The 22,016-nt window shown below is 34.7% G+C and overlaps 1 protein-coding gene across 1 annotated transcript; it reads left to right on the top strand.

Moving 5' to 3' along the window:
* Nucleotides 1-17,238: 17,238 nt before the first annotated feature.
* On the top strand, nucleotides 17,239-18,301 carry LOC308430093 (D-ribitol-5-phosphate cytidylyltransferase-like; the record flags this gene model as incomplete). The annotated part of the gene is given in 2 exon segments (XM_080929201.1): nucleotides 17,239-17,787; nucleotides 17,789-18,301. Coding segments are annotated over 2 exon segments (1,047 nt in total). The 5' UTR covers nucleotides 17,239-17,253.
* Nucleotides 18,302-22,016: the final 3,715 nt, after the last annotated feature.

Raw genomic sequence — 22,016 nt, 5'->3', positions numbered from 1 at the left:
CAGCTTTTTGCTGCACACAGGAAACTCATTTCAGAGACAAAGACAGACACTATTGCAGAGTAAAAGTTTGGAAAAACATTCCAAGCAAATGGCATCAAAAAGCAAGCTGGAGTGGCCATTCTAATATCAAATAAAGTAGAAATAGAACCAAAAGTTATCAAAAAAGATAAGGAAGGACACTATTTACTCATTACAGGGGAAATATGTCAGGAGGACCTCTAAATTCTTAAAATATATGCTCCAAATACAAAAGCACTGATATTCATAAAAGAAACCCTAATAAAGCTCAATAAATACATTGCACCGCACATAATAATAGTGGGAGACCTCAATATCCTACTCTCACTAATGAACAGATCATAAAAACAGGAACTGAACAGGACACATTAAAACTAAGAGTGGTTATGAATCAACTGGTATTAATAGTTATCTATAGAAAATATCACCCTAAAACCAAAGAATACACGTTTGTCTCAGCACCTCACGGCATCTTCTCGAAAATTGACCACATAATTGGTCACACAAAATGAGCCTCAAAACATATAAGAAGATTGATATACTCCTATGCATCCTCTCAGATCACCATGGTCTAAGGCTAGTCTTCAATAACAACAAAGACAACAAAAAGCCTATATGCGCATGGAAACTAAACAATGATCTATTAAATGATAGCAGGAAGAAGAAAAAAAGAAAGTAATTAAGGATTTCTAGAATTCAATGAAAACAAAAACACAACATAACCAAACCTATGGGACACAATGAAAACAGTACTGAGAGGAAAACTCATATCTCTGAGTGCTTCCAAAAAGGAAATAGAGAGAGCACACACTAGCAATTGGATAGCACAGTTGATAGCTCTAGAACAAATGGAAGCAAATACACCCAAGAGGAGTAGATGGCAAGAAATAATCAAACTTAAGGCAGACATAGACCAAATAGAAACAAAAAGAACCATTCAAAGAATCAACAAAACCAACAGCTGGTTCTTTGAGAAAATTAACAAGATTAATAAACCCTTAGACAGACTAACTAGAGGGCAAATAGAGACTATCCAAATTAACAAAATCAGAAATGAAAGTGGAGACATAATAACTGAAACTGACAAAATTCAAGAAATCATCAGATCCTACTATAAAAGCCTATATTCAACAAAGCTCGAAAATCTCGAAGAATTGGGTGAATTCCTAGACAGATACCAGATACTAAAATTAAACCAGGACAAGGTAAACCATATGAATAATCCCATAACACCTAAAGAAATAGAAGCATTCATGAAAAGCCTCCCAACCCCCCCCCCCCCAAAAAAGCTCAGGCCCAGATGGGTTCAGAGCAGAATTTTATCAGACATTTATTGATGGCCTAATACATACTCTGCATACTATTCAAAACAAAAAAAAAAAAAAAATAGAATCAGATGGCACACTACCTAACTCATTTTTGAGTCTATAATAACCCTCGTTCCTAAACCACACAAAGACCCTACAAGGAAAGAGAATTTCAGACCAATCTCACTTATAAACATTGATGCAAAAAATACTCAACAAAATCCTTGCAAACCGAATCCAAGAATACCTCAAAACAATTATTCACTATGATCAAGTAGATTTCATCTCTAGGATTCAGGGATGGTTTAATATACAGAAATCTATCCATGTAATCCACCATATAAACAAATTCAAAGAAAAAAACCACGTGGTCATATCACTAGATGCTGAGAAAATACTTGACAAAATTCAATACCCCTTAATGTTAAAAGTCTTGGAAAGAACAGGAATCCAATGCCCATACCTAAACATAATAAAAACAAAGTACAGCAAACCATCAGCCAACATCAAACTTAACGGTGAAAAACTTGAAGCAATCCCACTAAAATCAGGGACTCAACAAGGCTACCCAGTCTTCCCCTTCCTATTCAACATAGTACTGGAAGTCCTGGCAGGAGCAATTAGACAGCAAAAGGAAATCAAAGAGAGACCAATTAGAAAGGAAGTAGTAAAAACATCACTATTTGCAGATGACATGATTGTGTACTTAAGTGACCCCAATAACTCCACCAGAAAACTTCTACAGCTGATAAACAAGTTCAGCAAAGTGGCTGCATATAAAATTAACTCAAACAAATCAGTTGCCTTCCTCTACTCAATGGTCAAACATGTGGAGAAAGAAATTAGGGAAAAGATACGCATCACAATAGTCAAAAAATATGAAAAATGTTGGTGTGACTCTAACTTAGCAAGTGCAGAACATGTATGACAAGAACTTCAAACCTCTAAAGATGGAAATTGAGGAAGATCTCAGAAAATGGAAATATCTCCCATGCGTGTGGCTTGGAAGGTTCAACATTGTAAAAATGGCCATCCTACCAAAAGCAATATACAGATTCAATGCAATCCACATTAAAATTCCAATGGGAGTTTTCATAGAGTTGGAAAGAACAATGTGTAATTTCATCTGGAATAACAAAATATCTAGAAGTCTATAGAATTCCAAATAAATTGGACCAGAAAAGAAACTCCTCCTGACACATAATTGTCAAAACACTGAATATTCTAAACAACAACAAATAAATACTAAAAGCAGTAAGAGTAAAATGACAAGTAATATATAAAGGCAGAACAATCATAATTACTCCATACTTTTATACAGAAACTATGAATTGTAGAAGATCCTGGACAGACATCATACAAACCCTAAAAGAACACAAATGACAGCCCAAGTTACTATATCCAGCAAAACTCTCAATTACCATAGATGGAAAAAGTAAGATATTTCAGGACAAAAGCAAATTTACCATATATCTGTCCACAAATTCAGCCCTACAATGGATAAGTGATCGAAAAATTCAATATAAGGAAGGAAACCACACCCAAGAAAAAGAAAGAAAATAATCATGCAAGAAAACAAATTGAAGAAAAGCACACAAATATAAATCTACCTACAACAACAAAAATAATAGGAAACAACAGTCACTATTCCTTAATATCTCATAACATCAATAGACTCAATTCCCCAATAAAAAGACACAGACTATGAGGATTCTACATTTTGCTGCATGCAGTAAACTCATCTCAGAGACAAAAGCAGACACTACCTCAGAGTAAAAAGCTAGGAAAGAAATCTACCAAGCAAATGGTCCCAGGAAACAAGCTCTGGTAGCTATTCCAATATTGAATATAATAGATTTTCAACCAACTGTTATAAAAAAAACAAAAATATAAAGGACACTTTTTATCATCTAATAGTAATTTCAAAATAAAGACAATAATAAAGACAATCAGGTTATGGGTCACAATCCTTGTCCATTTGTAGGCTATCTTTATTTTTATTGGAAAAAAAAGAATCAACACTAACTCAGGCTTACATTTTTTATAATATGTCATATGAAATCTGCTATGAAGATGAGAAATAAAACAACAATAAAACACATACAGAACATTCAGATATAATGATTACACTAATATTATTCTATTATATATTATGTATTAGTATTATATATATTGTGTGTGCGTGTGTGTGTTTTAGTCAGGGTTTTTTGTTTTTCCTGTACAAACATCACGAACAAAAAGTAATTTGTGAAGCAAAGGGTTTATTCAGCTTAAACTTCAACATTGCTGTTTATCATCAAAGGAAGTTAGAATTAGAACTCAAGAAGGTCAGGAACCAGGACCTGATGCAGAGGCCATGGAAGGATGTTGCTTACTGGCTTGCTTTTGCTAGGTTGCTCATCTTGGTTTCTTATAGAATCCAGGAACAGCAGCCCAGGGATGGTACCACCCACAATGGGCTGGGTGTTCCCCCTGATCACTAATTGAGAAAATGATTTATAAATAGAGCTCATGGAGTCTTTGCCTCATCTGAGGCTCCTTTCTCTGTGATAACTCTAGCTTGTGTTAACTTGACACAAAACCAGCCAGTACACACACACACACACACACACACACACACACACACACACACACACTATATATATATATATATATATATATATATATATATATATATATATATATATACATATATACTAATAAATTTATATGGTGTATATATTTTTAAATGAAACAGTGACAATAATCAAAAGTGGCTCTCTATGGAGAAAGAGCAAAGCGAATGTATTAATAAGAATATTGTAAACATGCTTCAAAATTGAAATTAGCATAACTTCTAAGTAGACTCATGAAAATACAAATTATCTTTGATTCCTGTTACAACCCCCCTCACTCTCTCTCTCCCCCCCCTCTCTCTCTGCCCCCCCGTGTATGTGTGTGTATGTGTGTGTGTGTGTGTGTGTGTGTGTGTGTTTGCATCAGTGTGGGGACATGAAGGTTCTTGTGTGTAACTGTGCTAAGTGCACATATTCCATCATGTTTGTGGAGTCCTGAGGGTGATATCATATGATACCCTGATTGTTCTTTCATTGTGTGATTTGCAGAAAGTTCTCTCATTCAAACCAAGAACTGGGAAGATAGATTCTCTAGCCATCAATCTCAGGGATCCTCTTATTCTTCCTTATAACACAGGCATCAGAGATAACCCCATATTACAGAGATTCTTAACATCTAAACTCTATGCCTTTCCTTTGTATAGCTATTTCTCTGACATTAGAGTGGTGGATGGGTTTAAGAGGGTTTGAGAAAGGGACCTATGTTCAATTATACAACTAAATTATGCAGCATTTCTTATTTTATTAGAAAAAATATGCTTTCATTTACCTAAATACTATGCAATGCTTCTCAGTATCTATGAAATTGGATTGGCCGCGAGTTGTTTAAAGATATCTAAATCTGTGGTTACACAAGTTACTTATATTAATTTGTTCAGCCTTGTTATGTAGTTTCAGTCCTGTCATGAACTTAGTTTTTTAAGATTAACTACATTGCTTTGTAGAAACATTTGTGCTGATTAATTTTATGTCACCTTGATACAAGCTAGAGCTATTAGAGAGGTGGAGGTTTCTATTGAAAAATAATCTCCATTAGATTGGGTTATAGTGCATTGTATTAATTGATGTTAATTAGTGTTAAATAGAGATGAGTCTATTCCCTAGAGTTGGTGGTCTTTGGTTCTATAAAATAATAACAATAATTTTAATAAGCTGAACAATACATAAATTCCTATCCTGCTTAAGAATCTATCATGACTTCCTTTATTGATAAGCAATGCTGGGGATATATAAGCCAAATAAACCCTTTCCACTGTAATTTATGTCACAATGTTTTATCTGTGCAAAAGTAACACTAACTAAGACAGAAGTTGGCACCAAAATAATAGAGTATTGCTGTGACAGACATGAACATATTGTTTGGGGAGTATCATGAAAAGATTTAGACCTGTGCGCTACAAAAATCAGTGAATGTAGAGAGTTTGGAGAGTACTCTGTAGTATCTTAGTAAGCAATGATGTTGAAGATAGTATAGCCCATGGAAGCCAGGAGTTTCAGAGGAATCAAAGACTCTGCTCACACATTTGTGTGGAGATCCTGTGTTCTGATTAGCTGGGAATATGAATTGTAAGAAACTAGAACTATCAGAGTGGAAATTTTCCTTTGGTGAACTAATGAATGTGTTAAACTAGAACTGAAAAGTTGGTAGTGATTATGTAGAAAACACTACTTTCCTTAATGTTGCTGTGGTGATTGTTCCTTCTGTTAAAGACTGTTGGATTGGAGTGAGGCCCTCACTTAATCTGGGAACTAGGATATTGATGGTCTGTATATGCGTGGACCACGAAGTGGCACTATTAGCAAGGGTGGTATTATTTGAATAGTTGTGTCATTGTGGGCATGAATATTAATTAACTAGTTCTAACTTCTTGAATAGTGTCTTCTTTTAGAGGCCAACAGATGGAGATGTAGAACTCTCAGCACCTCCTGCGCTACGCTATGCTTGGATGGTGCTGTACTTCTGTGTGATGGTACTGGACTGACTCCCTGTATCTGTAAGTCAACCCCAATTAAATGTTGTTTTTACAAGAGATGCCTTGGTTATGTTGTCTGTTCACAGCATTAAAAGCCTAACTAAGACAGAAGTTGGTGCCAGGGACTAGAGTATTGCTTTGATAGGTCTTAATATGCTTTTTGGTTCTTTTCCTTTTATGGAAGAATATGGATTTGGGAACTTTTGTTTGGAAAGCAGTAGAATGCTTTACATGAGACTTAATGAGCTATTCTAGTAAGAATATGAAGGATTTTGTTGCTGATATTGATTTGAACTCTTTAACCCTAACTCAAGAAAAAGTAGTGGAAAAGAATTGCAGTATGAGGCCTGAGACTGATATTTTTTTTGTTCTTTTAAAAAATAATTTCTGTTTATTTCTAAGAAGTTCATACATACAGAAATTAAACACAGTCATACCTACTCTTATTTTCCCCACCAACGTGCTTTCTTTAACCTTTATTATAGCCACTAAGTACAATTAGTACAGCCTTTATTAAATATGTATGGAGATATCTACTAGATCATGGAAAATCTACCAGTGGCCATAATTTCAAAACAAGCCAGTCTCTTTATGTAGTACTTTTGTGAATAATGTGGCTGCTTTCTGCCCTTGACTGAAGAGTCTACCTGTGACTAAGGTAAAGAGATTTATATTAAATGCATTGGCAAAGAAAGACTCAAAAAGTATGGTATAAACTCTAATGTGTGCTTATAAAAGTTCACTATTACAAAGGATACTTTAATGAAAATGAACCATCTGAGAAAGAAAAAAATGCAAAATATATGGTTTAAGTATTAAAGGTGCACCAGGAAGTAGAATGGAGCTGAATCCTATGTTCTAGAAGATAACAGATTAAGGGAGTGGGACTTTGGAGCCAGAACATACTCAGTTAAATTTAGATCCAGACATGCTAATACACACCTTAAATGTCAGGAGATAAAGCCAGACAGATGTCTGAGTTCAAGTCCAGTATGGGACATAGTAAGTTCTAGGTGAAGACAAACCTAAGTACAGGCATGGCACAACCCTTTATTTAATCTCAGGAGAGAGGCATTCCATTCTCTGAATTCAAGGTCAATCAACAGAGCAAGATTCAGGACAGTCAAGCTTATGCAGTGAAGGATTTGTGATACAGAAAGCTACTGATTCAGTCATGGGGCTCTGTATTTAGGCTGAAAAATAGAAGGTACTACTGGGACAATTGATGCTGGTTAGCTGGACCTAAGAAATTAGCTGTGATTAAGAAGAGACCAGCATCACTGTGGTGAACACTCTGAGAAAAGGTGTTCTGAAAATATAAATAAACTGAGTTTCAGGGGTAGCTAATGTTGTATCTCATGCTTCTACTGTACTAGGTAATGTGTAAGAGTTACCTAGGTGATGCTGATTTTGAAAGCATAATTTTATTAAACTGTAACTATGGTTTGGCAATGTGAGAGGCTATGAAAATATCGTGGCGAGGGTACAGACTCAGATGCATTTGACAGACCAGGACATAAGGCACCTATAAAAGACTTGAGGCTTCCCAATCAGTTTGGTTCTATTTTTTTCTATTGACAGTGCCCTTTGACTTACAGAAGCTTTGCAGTTTTGTGAGATCCCATTTGCTGATCCCTGATCTTCGAACATATACCATTGGTGTTCTGTTCAGAAAAATTTTCCCTGTGCCTACTTTTCTAGTCTCTTCCCTACTTTCTCTTCTATTAGTTTCAGTGTATCTGGTTTTATGTGGAGATCTTTGATCCACATGGACTTGAGTTATGTATAAGAAGATAAGAATGGGTTGATTTACATTCTTCCACTTGCTGATGATAAGATGAACCAGCACCATTTGTTGAAAATGCAGTCTTTTTCCCCACTGGATGGTTTTAGCAATGTTGTCATAGATCAACTGACCATAGGTATACATGCACATTTCTGGGTCTTCAATTCTAATACATAGGTCTACCTGCATGTCACACTACCAATAACATGTAGTTATTGTAATAACTGTTCAGGAATATAGCCTGAGGTCAAGAATGGTGATACCCCAGAAGTTGTTTTACTATAGTTTTCACTATCCTGGGTTTTTTGTTATTACAAAGGAATTTTCAAACTTCTATTTTTAACTCTATAAAGAATTGAGTCAGAATTTTGATGGGGATTACATTTAATCTGTAAATTGCTTTTGGCAAGATGGCCATTTTTACCATATTAATCCATACAATCCTTTAGCACTGCATATCTTTTCATATTCTGAGAACTTCTTTAATTTCTTTCTTCAGAGACTTGAAGTTCTTGTCATAGGGATCCTTCACTTGCTTGGGTAGAGTCACACCAAGGTATTTAAAACTATTTGTGGCTATTGTAAACGGTATCCATTCTCTAATTTTTTTCCTCAGTCTGTGTATTCTTTGAGTAGAGGAAGGCTACTGATTTGTTTTAGTTAATGTTATATCTTACTATTTGGATGAATTTGTTTATCATGTTTAAGAATTCTCTACTGGTATTTTTGGGTTCACTTAAGTATGCTATCATATAATTTGAAAATAGTGATATTTTAATTTTTTCTTTTCCAATTTGTAAACATTTGACCACTTTTTGTTGTCTAGTTACTTTGGCTAGGAATTGAAGTACTATATTGAATTGGTAGGAACAACGTATTTAGTCTTACCTAGTTACTAATTTACTAATTCTTCATTAGATAGAAGGCTAATATTCAATATAGCCAAGGATCTAAAAAGTTAGAGTCCAAAGAATAAAATAACCCTATTAAAAAATAACATACAGAGCTAAACAATAAATTTTCAACTGAGGAATATGGAGTGGCTGAGTATCACCTAGAAATAGTGTTCAACATCCTTATTCCCCAAAAATTTCAAATCAAAGAATCCTGAAATTTCACCTAACACCAGCCAGAATGGCTTAGATCAAAAACTCAGGTGATAGCAATTATTTGAGAAGATGTGGAGAAAGAACATTGTTCCATTGTTGGTGGGATTACAAGCTGGAACTCTGGAAATATGTCTGAAAGTTCCTCAGAAAATTGGACATGGTACTACCTAAGAACCCAGATATATTATTCCTGGACATACACCCATAAATGTTCTAACATAGAACAGGAACACATGTTCCTCTATATTCATAGCAGCCTTATTTATAATAGTCAGAAGCTGAAAGAACCTATATGTCCTTCAACAGATGAATGGATACAGAAAATGTGGTACATTTACACAATGGAATGCTACTTGGCTATTAAAAATAATGACTACATTAAATTCTTAGTCAAATGTATGGAACTAAAAATTATTATTCTGAGTAAAGAAATCCAGGTACAAAAGAACTTATATGGCGTTCACTCACTGATATATGACTATTAGCCCAAGAGCTCAAAATTGATTCTCAAGAAACAATTCATAAACAATATGAAACTCAAGAAGAAGTATGACAAAAATGTGTATTGCTTCAGTCCTTCTCAGAAGAGAGAACAAATTGCTTATGGGAGGAAATAAAGGGGCAAGAATGGAGCAGAAAATGAAGAAATTGTCATCCAGAGACTGCCAGACCTAGAAATCCATCCCCTATGTAGCCACCAAACTATTGCTCAAGCCAGTGAGTGCTTACTATCAGGAGCCTGATATGGATGTCTCCTGAGAGGCTCTACCATAGCCTTACTCATACAGATGAGGAATTTTAGAGCCAACTATCAGAGTAAGCATGGGGATCCTAAAGGTGGAGCCAGAGAAAGGACTGAAGGAATTGAAAGAGTTTGAAACCCCATGGGAAGAGCAACACTATTAAATAACCAAACCCTTAGAGCTCCCAGGGACTAAAACGCCAACCAGTAAGTACACATGGAGGCCTCATGGCTCCAGCAGGTATATGTAGCAGAGGATAGCATTATCTGGCATCACTAGGTGCTGAAGAGCTTGGTCCTGTAAAGGCTAGTTTCCCCACTGTAGGGGAATGCCAGAGTATTAGGGTAGGAGTGGGTAGATGTGAGTGGAAACATCTTCATAGAAGCAGGGGAGGAGAGAGGAGATATTTGAGAGGAAAAATGTGGATAACATTTGAAATATATATATATATATATATATATATATATATATATATATATATATGTATATATATATATCTCACATTAATAGAAAATATATAAAAAACCAATAAAAAATAAACAAAAATAATGAGGTTTCCCACCATGAAAAGAGCCTGTGAGAGAGTATTGGTTAAGTCTCTATGCAGTGGAAGATCACAGTCTCTTGGAGATGCCAATACCATTAAATGAATTGCAAGAATAGAAGCAGGAGTGAAATGAATCATCTGATCTTAGTAGTGTACTTAAAAGGGCAGAGCTTGAGAAGTGGTGCCAGCCCAAAAGATCATGTGTGGATCCAGACACCGGTAGAAGAAGCAGTAACACTGAAGTTTCACTGGTTACCCCAAAATATTCTAGATGATAGAACCATTGGCTGTCTACTAAGGAAAGCAGCTAACAGGGAGTGGAACCAGACCAGGAGAAAGAAGTATGTTGCTGTCATTAAGATGAAAAAAAAGTGTTGGAGATCTTAAGACAACTTTCACGTCAGATATGGAGGTGCAGAGTTTGCCTGTCTTGGTTTGAGAATTCATTTAGTGATTGGGTAATTCTTAGAAGAGACCTTGAACTTTGAACTTTTAACATTGTTGAGACTGTTATAGACTTTTGGACTTCAGAAGTTTGACTAAATGTAATTTGCATTATGTTCTGCTTAGGTATGACCTCCATGGACTCATATGTTTGAACAAGCCAATGGAGGCCAGGAAGTGGAATGTGATATGTTTGTATATGCATGGACCTGGGAATGGTATTCTTCATAAGTGTGGTCTTGTTGGAGTGGGTGTGTCACTGTGGGTATGGGCTCTAATACCCTAGTTGTAGCTTCCAGAGAATGTGTCTTCTTTTAGAGGCCTGCAGATGCAAATATAGACCTCTCAGCTCCTCCTGCACCAATGCCTGGATGCTGTCATGCTTCTGCCTTGATGATATGTGATTGTCTCTCTGTACCTGTAAATCTGCCCCAATAAAATATTATTAGATTGCTTTGGTCCTTGTATGTGTGATACAGAGTTAAAAAGATAGATAGTGATAAATGAAGGATAGATAGGCATATATAGATAGATAGATACAGATAAATGCATAATTTATAAATCCATGATAGATTATAGATAATAGATTAAAAATAAATAGGTGTTTTGATAAGTAGGATAAAGATGATAGAAGGAGATAGAGGAATAAATATTGATAGATGAAAGACAGATAGGCTTGAAATTAGATTACACAGAGATAAATATATTGATAGATGATAGATAAGAAACATACATACACTTAGATAGATATATATATATATATAGGTGAAAGGCAAATAAATGTTTACAAGATTGATAAATAGACAATATCTGGATAAGAGGTAAACAATAAATAGAAACTTTAGATAGATAAATGATAGAGATAGATAGATAGACAGACAGACAGACAGATAGATAGATAAATAGATAGATAGATAGATAGATAGATAGATAGATAGATAGATAGATAGATAGATAGATAGATAGAGATCATACTTTCTCTAAATGTTAAACCATTGATAGAAGCTAGGCTGAATTCATGGCTTCTTGGTTAGTGTGAATTGAACTCCACTCATATAAAAATAAGATGGCTTATCAATATTTGATTTTTTGTAACATCCTCATCAAGACATTTATTGAAACAGTTTAATATACAGCCAGTTCTAGAAAACAATCTAAATTGAAATATCAAACCGCTGAAATCATGTAGATATTGTCTTAGTGATTTTTGGCTATGAATAGACATCATCCCTAAGGCAACTCTTAAAACAGATCTCATTTAACCGAGGCTGGCTTGCAATTTCAGAGGTTTAGGTCCAGTATCATCATAATAGGATATGGCAGGTATGGCCACATGAAGGCAGACATGGTGCTGGAGTTGCTGAGAGTTGTACATCTTGATTCCTAGGCAATCAGGAAAAAACTGTATTCTATAAGCAGCCTGGAGAAAGAGGTTCTGTTCCACACTGGATAGAGCTTGAACACTGGGCCTCAAAGCCCATACCTACAGTGATATACTTTTTCCAACAATGCCACAACTTCTAATAGTGCCATTTCCCATTGGCTGGGCATATTCAAACTACCACAGATATACATCCTATATTGCTAATCAATTAGTCTGCAATGAGAAACTTATTTCTATACTACTTACATTTTAAATTGTTCAGTGTAAGGTATCTATCTTAAATAGATCAATGTAAAGATTAGTAATATTTAAAAATACCAAATTGTTTTTCTTAAAGACGATAATAGATCCTGCCTTCATGTATATCACATAAATCAGTAGAGTATTTTACTCATTCAGTTAATAAAAGTAAATAAAACTCAGAGACATGAGCCCATTGTTTTGAGTAGGTAGCATTTTAAATGTAAGAGAACCTTTACTGCCTTTGTATAACTTAGTTTTTCAAGTAATTTCACTAGAAAAAGGTATTTCACAGAAAAATAAAATACTAACAAAAAATGGCTTATAGCCTGAGCTAAATATCCAGACTAAGGTCATAAGATAAATGGTTTAGTGCTTGTCTCATGCATGCAAATATTAGTACTGAAAAAAAATACAATGTAAAAGAAAATAAAAAATAAATACTGCAAATAATAATATGTCAAGATGTATGAGTGATCTTTGGTGGTTTGTTTGGAGGAAATTTTCAAAGATTTTTCAGTTATTTTATTTATTTATTTATTTATTTATAGACACTATTATTTAATTAGGGAAATACTTTAAAACTTCTGGACATGTAACTTAGTGGAACAATGCATTCTTTCTTTTCATGGTTACCTACTTTCAACATCAAATACAACCAAACAACAATGAATTATATATATTTTGAAAAAGAATTAAAAGAAGAAAATAATATCAGATTGATCACATTTTGTTTTCTAAAACAGCACATTGAGGCACATGTTTTATATGTTTTGTGAGGGAGCACCCTCATAGAAACTGGGGGAGAGCATGGGAAAGGGGCTTTGTGGAGGGTAACAGTGAAAAGAAATTTCCTTTAAAATGAAAATAAATAAAATATTCAATTTAAAAAAGAAAAAAGAAACCTACCCATTATCACCTGCCATTGATAGCTATAAACATTTATTGATATAACTTTCAGAAAAGATTCACATATGCCTGTCTTTGTGGCTCAAGGTTTCAGCAGCCTCTATCAATACTTATAAAACATGTGTCTCAGTCATTTCGTGTGTAATAGAACATATTTTCATAGTTTTCTCCATAATTGATGTTTATTTCTTGCTTTCTTTTAGTCTCTCTCTCTCTCTCTCTCTCTCTCTCTCTCTCTCTCTCTCTCTCTCTCTCTCTCTGTCTGTCTCTCTAGTATAGAATATAGTTTATTCAGGGCATGGGGAGGGGAGTTATGAGGAGAGTAGGGGCCGACAGGGAGTAGAGGAGAAGAGTAGAGCAGAAGAGGCAGGCCATGAGCATGTGGAGAGAGTGGGAATGGGAATGAGGAGAGAAGGGACAAAGAGATAAGAGCTCTAGAGAGCAAGAGATACAGAAGAGCAAGAGCTCTGTCATGTAGTCTTGAAATTTGTTTCCATTTTAAAACAGTGATGAAAGGAAAACCTATTTCTAATTCCAATAGGATTGTAGTTTTCACTGTGGTGAGAAGCAAAGATATCTAAAACTATTGGACTTCTTTTATTCTCCTTTGTTCATGAGGATCCCCCTGGATGAAAGTTTTGTTGTTTAATAGGAATTATCTAATAATCTTCTGTTTTTGTTTAGTTTTATTTTTTAATCAATACTTTACTATTTTTTTCCTGTGAAAGCAGCCAGTGTCTTGCGATTTTGATATCAATCTCTGGTAAATAGCAACATCAAAACCGCATATGTGATCCACTAATAATATGTATTTGAAAACTGTTAGCAATGTCTTTCCTCCTATTGTGATATGTGAAGCAAAGAGTTTAGTATGCTTTATTCTACTTTAGGTTTTGTTTGCTTAGGGAAAAAAAAAAAGATGCCAGTCACTGATGAACATACTGGTAGGCACCTGTGGTTTTTCAGGTAAACATTATTAACTTGAAAATGCTTCCACAGTGTGCCAACAGACAGGGGAAGTCCTTGACCTATTAACTGCAGCTATGGGATTCCTCAGATAATGTATTCTACCGGTTGCAGCTCCAGGTAAATTCAAGAGACTAATTTGGTTCCTCTTCAAATTGCATTCAATCAATGGCTCAGTCCATTTGGAAAATCAATATCCACAACTATCCTCTTTGAAGAAGCACATTATTCAGCAAAACCTAATTACCATAAATACTCCCTGTATTATTACAGCTCTCCACTATTGTGTTAAAAACATGAAATAAGATTGTCTTGACATTTTTAGTGAGTGAATCTATAACAGCAACAGGAAATTAGATTTCTATCCTACAATATGCCATTACAATTTTTTCTTTTTTGTATTGTGAGTCTCTTTCAAGTTTGGAGATTTGACTGTTCAAAATTAATCTGGACCTATGCTAATCATCACCTCGTTCAACTTTGTGAATTCATAAAAAATAATGGCAGAAGTGCTAAAAACCAGATCCCCATTCTCAAAGCCTGCCTCAAAACAGCTACAAATTAAAAACTAATTTAAAGCCAAACTACACATGCAGCCATTTATAAGATTAATATACCTGAAAGAGCAAGAATTTCCCATCCAAAATCTAAACTAGTAAACAAATTCGTATGAAATAAAAATAATCAATTACTATAGTTATTCTAAATATCATTCAAATGTATTTTCCAACTGTGATTATGCCTACAGGGTTCATTAACTATAATATTGCTGAATCCAGAAACCATGCCCAGGGTGGATGCCTAGATTTTATGTATCACATATGAGTTTTTTTCTGACAATGAGTAGTCATCATAATATTCAATGAGATATGTAAATCGATTCTGAATTAGGGAAATTTTCTATCATTACCCTCTAGATTAGTGATACATGAAATTCTGGATATTTAAAATGTACACTGCCGGAATTAATAGTAAGGGTATCAAAAATGGTTTACGGAAAGCTCAATTTGAAGTTTTTTGAAAAGTATAAGCAAGACTAACATACATGTGCAAAAATGTAACTATATTTATCAGTAATCTCACTAATTATAAGTAAGTTTATATGGAAGAACACTGGCATATTCATAACTTCAATCAATCAATTTATAATAGGTATTTGGTAAAAATTGTTACTGATCTATCATATCAGATTCCCCAATCCAGGATTAGATTCACATTCCATCCTTTTATGTTCTATTACTGTATTTTATCACTGCTCCATTTTGTATATTTTGTTCTCATGAATAGGGTGACAGTTTTGCCAAAATTTTAATTTAGAAATTAAAACTCAACAGACAAAATGAATTAATCCTATTACCACAGACTATAAACATAGTGGTTTGATAGTCTTTCATTATAATAATAACTACTTATTGTTATTGTTTTAGTGCATAATCATCATTATTTGTTTTATGTATGCATGTGGTCTGTTTATGCAGAAACACATGTGTTATGTTGTATATGTGAAATGCAGAGGAAGATGCTATGAAATTGAATTTCTCTTTTGCCTTCCTGTGAGTTCCAAAGGTGAAAGTCAGTTCCTTGGGTTTATACTGAAGCAGTTTTTCCCAGGGAGCCATCCTCCAGATATCCATGGAATTACAAAGGACGATGTATTACAAAAGGCCAATTGGCTTACTAAGTACTCTCTGCAGGAATCTGCAGAGGGGCTAAAGGAGTTGAGGCTCTCTGAGGAGAACCATGAGCAAGATGGGCTGTCAGGCCCCATCTGTGGCTACTCCAGAGTAGGTGGCAGGAGCTGATATGCAGTGGGCAGCTAGTGGTCAAGGGAAGGGCCACTGAGTTGTGCAAGGTTCCAGCACCCAGTAGGTTGGGCCAGCTCGAGTTTCCGCAATGAAAATTTTGGGAGAGAATACCTTCCCTGGAGTGTTAGACACTCTCAGATGATTTTTGGTGAAATAACATTTGCACTTTATTGATTGTAGAGAGGAGCTTAAAAATAGGGAAGGAAGTTGTACAGACGAGTTAGGCCCTGTTGGCAGCTCAGACCAGGCTCCAGAGGTGCGGGGGGCTCCGTATCAGGGTCGGGCCTGAGGAGTGAGACCTCGGGGCCAGTAAAAAGATAAACCGATTTTTATTTTTTAATATTTACTGCAACAATACATAGAATAAATAAATATAAATAAATCGGAAATTTTTGATAAAGGATATAAATAAATGCATAATCTGACAAGGTAATGTCACATGGAAATGACTCTGGCTTTGTACCGTTTACTCTTATGAAGATTTGATACATTTCACTAAAGGATTCTCTTAGGTAGATAAATAAAAACTATGTTATAGCAAGCCACATGTAACTGTTTAAAGTTCACTACAAGACACTGAGCATTGAGTGAAAAATGAAAGCCCTTAGAGTTCTAATTTAATTATGAGAGGTAGTAAGGGATTAGAAAGATAGCTCTATATGCAAGAGCTTATTGTTTTTGCAAAAGACCTGAGTTCAGTTCTCAGTACCACATGAAACAGCTCAAAACTGCCTATTAACAGAAAATGGGATATCATGTTTTAATATTCAGGATCACCTGAGTGCATATGGAATACAAACATAATCCAGGACTCCATCCATGAACAAAGCATAAGAACATTTTAGGTATATAAATTTAGAAGTACTTGTGGTATTGTCTAAGAGAAATGGGAGATTACTTAACCACATTTTAGTGAAGGAAAAAATCTTTCTTCCAATTGAAAAAATAACTATTTATAATTTAAAGCTATTCTAAATGAAAAATAACTGAAATAAAGAGATAAGATGAATATAAATTCCTATCATGCAGGTACCTGAAAAAGAGTTTTGAAAATGTTTGAAGAGTAGATAATGATGAAAAATTTGCATCAGTCCAATGGAAATAACATGATTTCTGACATAAAACAAATGAAATTTAGAAAATACTAATAGTCAAATTTCGATAGCACAATATACTTATTCAAACTGAGTATCCAAAGACTAGAGCGAAGTAAATATATAGATCAGAAAATATCAGTACATAATTATTCACTACAAGGACCTCAATGTAAAATGTTTACACACATTTTTTAAAAGGTGGAGGAGAAGTCGGAGAAGGGAGGAGGTCAAAGATGAACCTCCATAAAGACCAACTAGATCCAGAGTATGCTGGATAAACGACATTGTTGTGACTGTGACAGGAGAGAACATGGAGGCAATGAAAAGAATCATCGAGAGGTATGGGCATAAGCGCATCTCACTAGCTGAGGCCGGAGCCACACGCCACAGATCAATTTTCAATGGACTGAAAGCCCTGGCCAAAGACCACCCAGACTGTAAACTCACTAAGCCAGAAGTTGTGATTATCCACGATGCAGTGAGACCTTTCGTTGAGGAAGATATCCTCCTGAGAGTTGTCCTAGCAGCCAAGGAGCATGGGGCTGCAGGAGCAATTCGACCTCTGGTGTCCACTGTCATCAGTCCCTCTGCTGATGGTCACTTAGACCACTCACTGGACCGTGCCAAGCATAGGGCAAGCGAAATGCCCCAGGCTTTTCTCTTTGATGTAATCTATGAAGCGTATCGGCAGTGTAGTGACTTTGACTTGGAATTTGGAACAGAGTGCTTGCAGTTGGCCCTAAAATACTGTCACAAGAAAGCAAAACTTGTAGAAGGGACCTCTGACCTCTGGAAGGTGACCTACAAACAAGATCTGTGTGCAGCTGAAGCCATGATTAAGGAAAAAAATTTCACAAGAGATTTGTGTGGTTACGAACACAAAAGATGAAGAATCCGTAGGACATCTTCTTGAGGAAGTGCTAAGAAATGAACTAAATTGTATTAAAGTCACATCCACAGTGATGGATCGCGCAGGTGGAGACATTAGGAACTTCACAGAGCAATGCTACAGCTTCATCTGTGTGAATGTTATGTCCTCTGATAGTCAAGAAACCAGGAAGTTTCTGCGTATACTTGGAGAAAGCAGCCTCCCTCTTCTGTATCCTGTAGTTGTTGTTTTGGTGCATTTCTTTGATTTCACATTAGTCCCCCTCGCTCAGAAGATGGAGAGCCTGGTGTGGCTGAGGGAATTAGCAAAGGAAGAGAAAGAAAGAAATATTCTATTAAGTGGACTTCTCCTAAATTACTCCCAGGATGAGCAGAAGATCCAAGAGAGTTTAGAACGAAGTGCAGCCATCATTGCTGCCTTGGTTAAAGAAAGAAACTCTGCACTCATTGGGCAGCTCCTGGTGGCATGAAGAACAGAGACAACGGTTATCTATAAACTTCCAAAGATACTTCCCTAAGACCACCATTCTGCCTCCCCACCTCAATGTCTCCAGATTGTGCATATAATGTGATTGATGTTTTATTATTGGATGTGATGTTTAGGTTGTGAAAAAGGGTTAATGTTTGTGGCCATAAAATTATGTGTCAAATAAAAATGGCTCCAAACAGAAGAGGATAAACAAATAAAAAAAAAAAAAAAGTCCTAGGAATATGCAAAAAACATATTTATATTTAAAATACCAAGACATCAGTTATTGATTTTCATAAAGTAACAATAAGTATATAATGTATCTAAGAATTAATGGCATCAGATGAATCACAAAGTGTACTATTATAGAGGAATAGTTGAATAATTATGTAAATGGTGAAGTGGAAATAAATTATGTACTTAGAATCAACTATTTACTTATTAATGTGGAAGTCATTAGTATCTTTGTCAAGATACATAACATTGCCTTGGTATCAGGCACAGTAAGTACTGAGGAGCATTCCAGTGAGATTAGAAACAAAGGAAGGGGAGGCAAAAGGTAAAATGAGTTTATTTCACTTTATGTCCTTAATCAACAAAGATAGAAAATGGATAACAGAGGTAGCAATATGTAAATAGGAAAGTCAAGGGAAATTTTGCCTTAATATGTTTTAAATATGGGATTGCATTTAACAGGGAGTAAGAGAGATGGAAATGATCTAGGACTGTCGGTGCCAATGAGGTACCATGAAAGTAAATGCTTGAGAAATGTCTTGATGCCATCAGGAATACTTTGGAATATTCATTGACATGTCTTACTACACCTCAAATTATACATGAAAAAAAAAACAAATTCATTTCCATTTTATGTATATTGGTATGTATGATAAAGAGAAGGCATGGTGTGAGATCAGCTATTACTTTTTAGTGAAATAGGAATTATATTTATCTGAAATCATTGAATGTAGTGAATGATGATTTTAGTCATAGAGTTAAAAACAAACAAAATAGTCATTTAGAATAGTATACCAATCACTTAAAATCAATTGTCTAACTTAGAAAGCAGAATAAAATGGTCTTTGTTTATCTATTACCTTATATTTTATCTATTGATGCTTTAGGAATAAAACTAAGGACATTGGAAATGTTAAGCAAATTGTTTTCGAGCGAAATCTTCAGTTAACAGAACAGAAGGAAATAAAGTTCAGGAGTTCGGCAAGTAAGGGGATCTGAAAAGTACTGGGTGAGTGGAAAGAATATAGACAAACTGTATCATAGTCTCAAAAAATAAAACACAGAAAAATGAGAATGTCAGATTTAGAGATATGAACATTAGTAGAATTTACCTATGCACAGGGCTTAAATGTTTGATACAATAATTTCACCTGCAGGGCAGTTGGTGACCTGTGGTGCTGATAAATGTGTAACAGTGGTTCTTCCTAGAGACCTTAATGCTGACAAGAAGGATGCCCAGTCTAGTCTTGGATATCTTTTATAAGACATGTTACACTGATGGCTGGGGACCGGCCAATATTGAGGAGACCACATGGCAAGTGAGCAAACACAACATATAAATAAAAATGTAGAAATGCTCAAGAGGAATGTTGTCATACATAATCATATATAGTCAACATCACTAGGATTTCTGCAAAATCAGTTAGCAATCTTAACCACTGAATAATATTTCCTTCTCCATACCTGAAGATATGTGACAAACACAGTCATTTTTTGACTCGTATTCTTAATTTTGGTTTCTGTATCAGATGGGAGGGCAGTTACTTCTAGGTTCTGAAGGTGTTAGGTGGGTTTACCTAAAGGTATAACTTGAATGAGATGTCATTCTGTGAGAAAAAGGTAATAGAGCATTTTAATGCACAGCAGATAATTAAGCTTTCCCCAAATGATCACAGAGCCAGTAAGATGGATGGTCTGTTTTTGAATAAGTGTGCTATTATTGCTCTCACATAAAAGCATTTACAGAAAGCTAACAGAAAAAAAATAGGTTGATGCCAATGATATTTTCCAATTCATTATTAATTTCAAAGAAATTATGAAAAACATTAATAAAATAAACTCTACACTGTAGTATCAGATATTAAAGACATTGGAATTTTCAGAAAGTTTTAAAGCTCAAAGAAGACATTTATTTGTAGTGAAGCAAAGAGAAGAATTTTCAAATATTCTACAGTCTATACCTATAGCATTCTTAATTTTCTGAAATAATGATTAGTTAACATATTATTATACATATGTCTTTTGTGAAAGTCTCTGTAAATGGTCTCTACTTTATCTTTTCTGGAATCTTTTATTTACATGAAACAGTTACCTAAATACAGAGATATCACTAATAGATATAAGTGATTATGAAAACCAATGAACTAATAACATTTTAAAGAATCTAAACAAAATCTAAATCATTAATCATTGAATCAGCAATACTAACTACTACTTGTAACTATCGATTTTTCTCCCCCAAATTTAGGTATCTAACCCAGCAAAACTGCCATACTTAAGTCATCATTAGACTTGACATTTTCTTAAACTTCTTGTAAAATGCTAAATAAAAATTTTGAAATCTGTACTCCAAGGAATTTTTTATTGCATGGCCTCATATTGCATGTGTGATTTCCTTGTTTCTAATGGGTTTCCCACTCTGATATAGCCAGCTCATTGTTCTCAGAGCACACTTTATTTATTATTCACTAATATATACACTAGATAAGTTTTGTTCTTACATTAGTACTCTTTTTTTATTTTTTGTTTTGAATCACCATTTGTGAATTTTGGAGTGCTTTTTTAAAATATGTATTATTTTACAACAGTGAGATGACTAGGCAATGTTTATGCTATGTAATTTCTATGACTTAAGCTTGCCCCCAAAATGCACATAAAGTCAGGCACACAGAACTCACAGTAGTAATTTCAGCATTATTTTGAGGATAGAAGGAGATTAGGGAGGCAGATACAGGAAAACCTCTAACAGTTCACAAGTAAAATAGACTGGAATACAAATGAATGATCAACAGTAAGACCCCTTTTTAAACAAGGAGTAAAACCAGAACATCCACACATGCAATGACTATTCAGTGTTACCTTGAAGAAAATAAGCAACATGTATTTCCCGGTATCAATAAGCTTTACTAGGACATGAAGTGGCCCCTTCACACATCTGGAAAAAGTATTTGATATTAGGTACTCTGCTATTTAATTTGAACTGCTGCTTATGATTTTTCCTTTTTCCCTGATGCCTGTGACTTTCTTGGGTTTTATGTACCAATTTAGTTTAGACTAATTATTCTTATTTATATTTTGGTGTACAAAACAATTTATCATAATCAAGCATGATAACCTGAGAAGTATTGATTCATTTTAAGCCATTGTTGATTTATGTTTATATGCATATCTAGGCAAATGGATCTATATTGGTGTCTGTATATGGAATATATATTTTCTTGTGTCTTTGTATGCATTATTTTTAAAGAAATTATTATTTTTATAGCACTCAAATCACAACATGTCTGCAGCCTTCCATTAGAGAGAGAGAAAAAAAAAAAAAAAAAACAGTTGTTGACAGAGATTCAAATGGAGGAAATAGAAATAACCAAGCATAATATGACTATATTGCCATAATGCAGATTGTTCCCGAGCACATAATAATGCTTTATTTGTACCATGCTGTAATTGGCACTTATGCATTCCTTTCTCTGAAAGCCCAT

This window comes from Micromys minutus, assembly GCF_963924665.1.
Source record: "Micromys minutus genome assembly, chromosome: 15".
In the NCBI taxonomy this organism is placed as follows: Eukaryota; Metazoa; Chordata; class Mammalia; order Rodentia; family Muridae; genus Micromys; species Micromys minutus.
The sequence above is the reverse complement of the archived record's forward strand: the minus strand, read 5'-3'. Positions and strand labels throughout refer to the sequence as shown.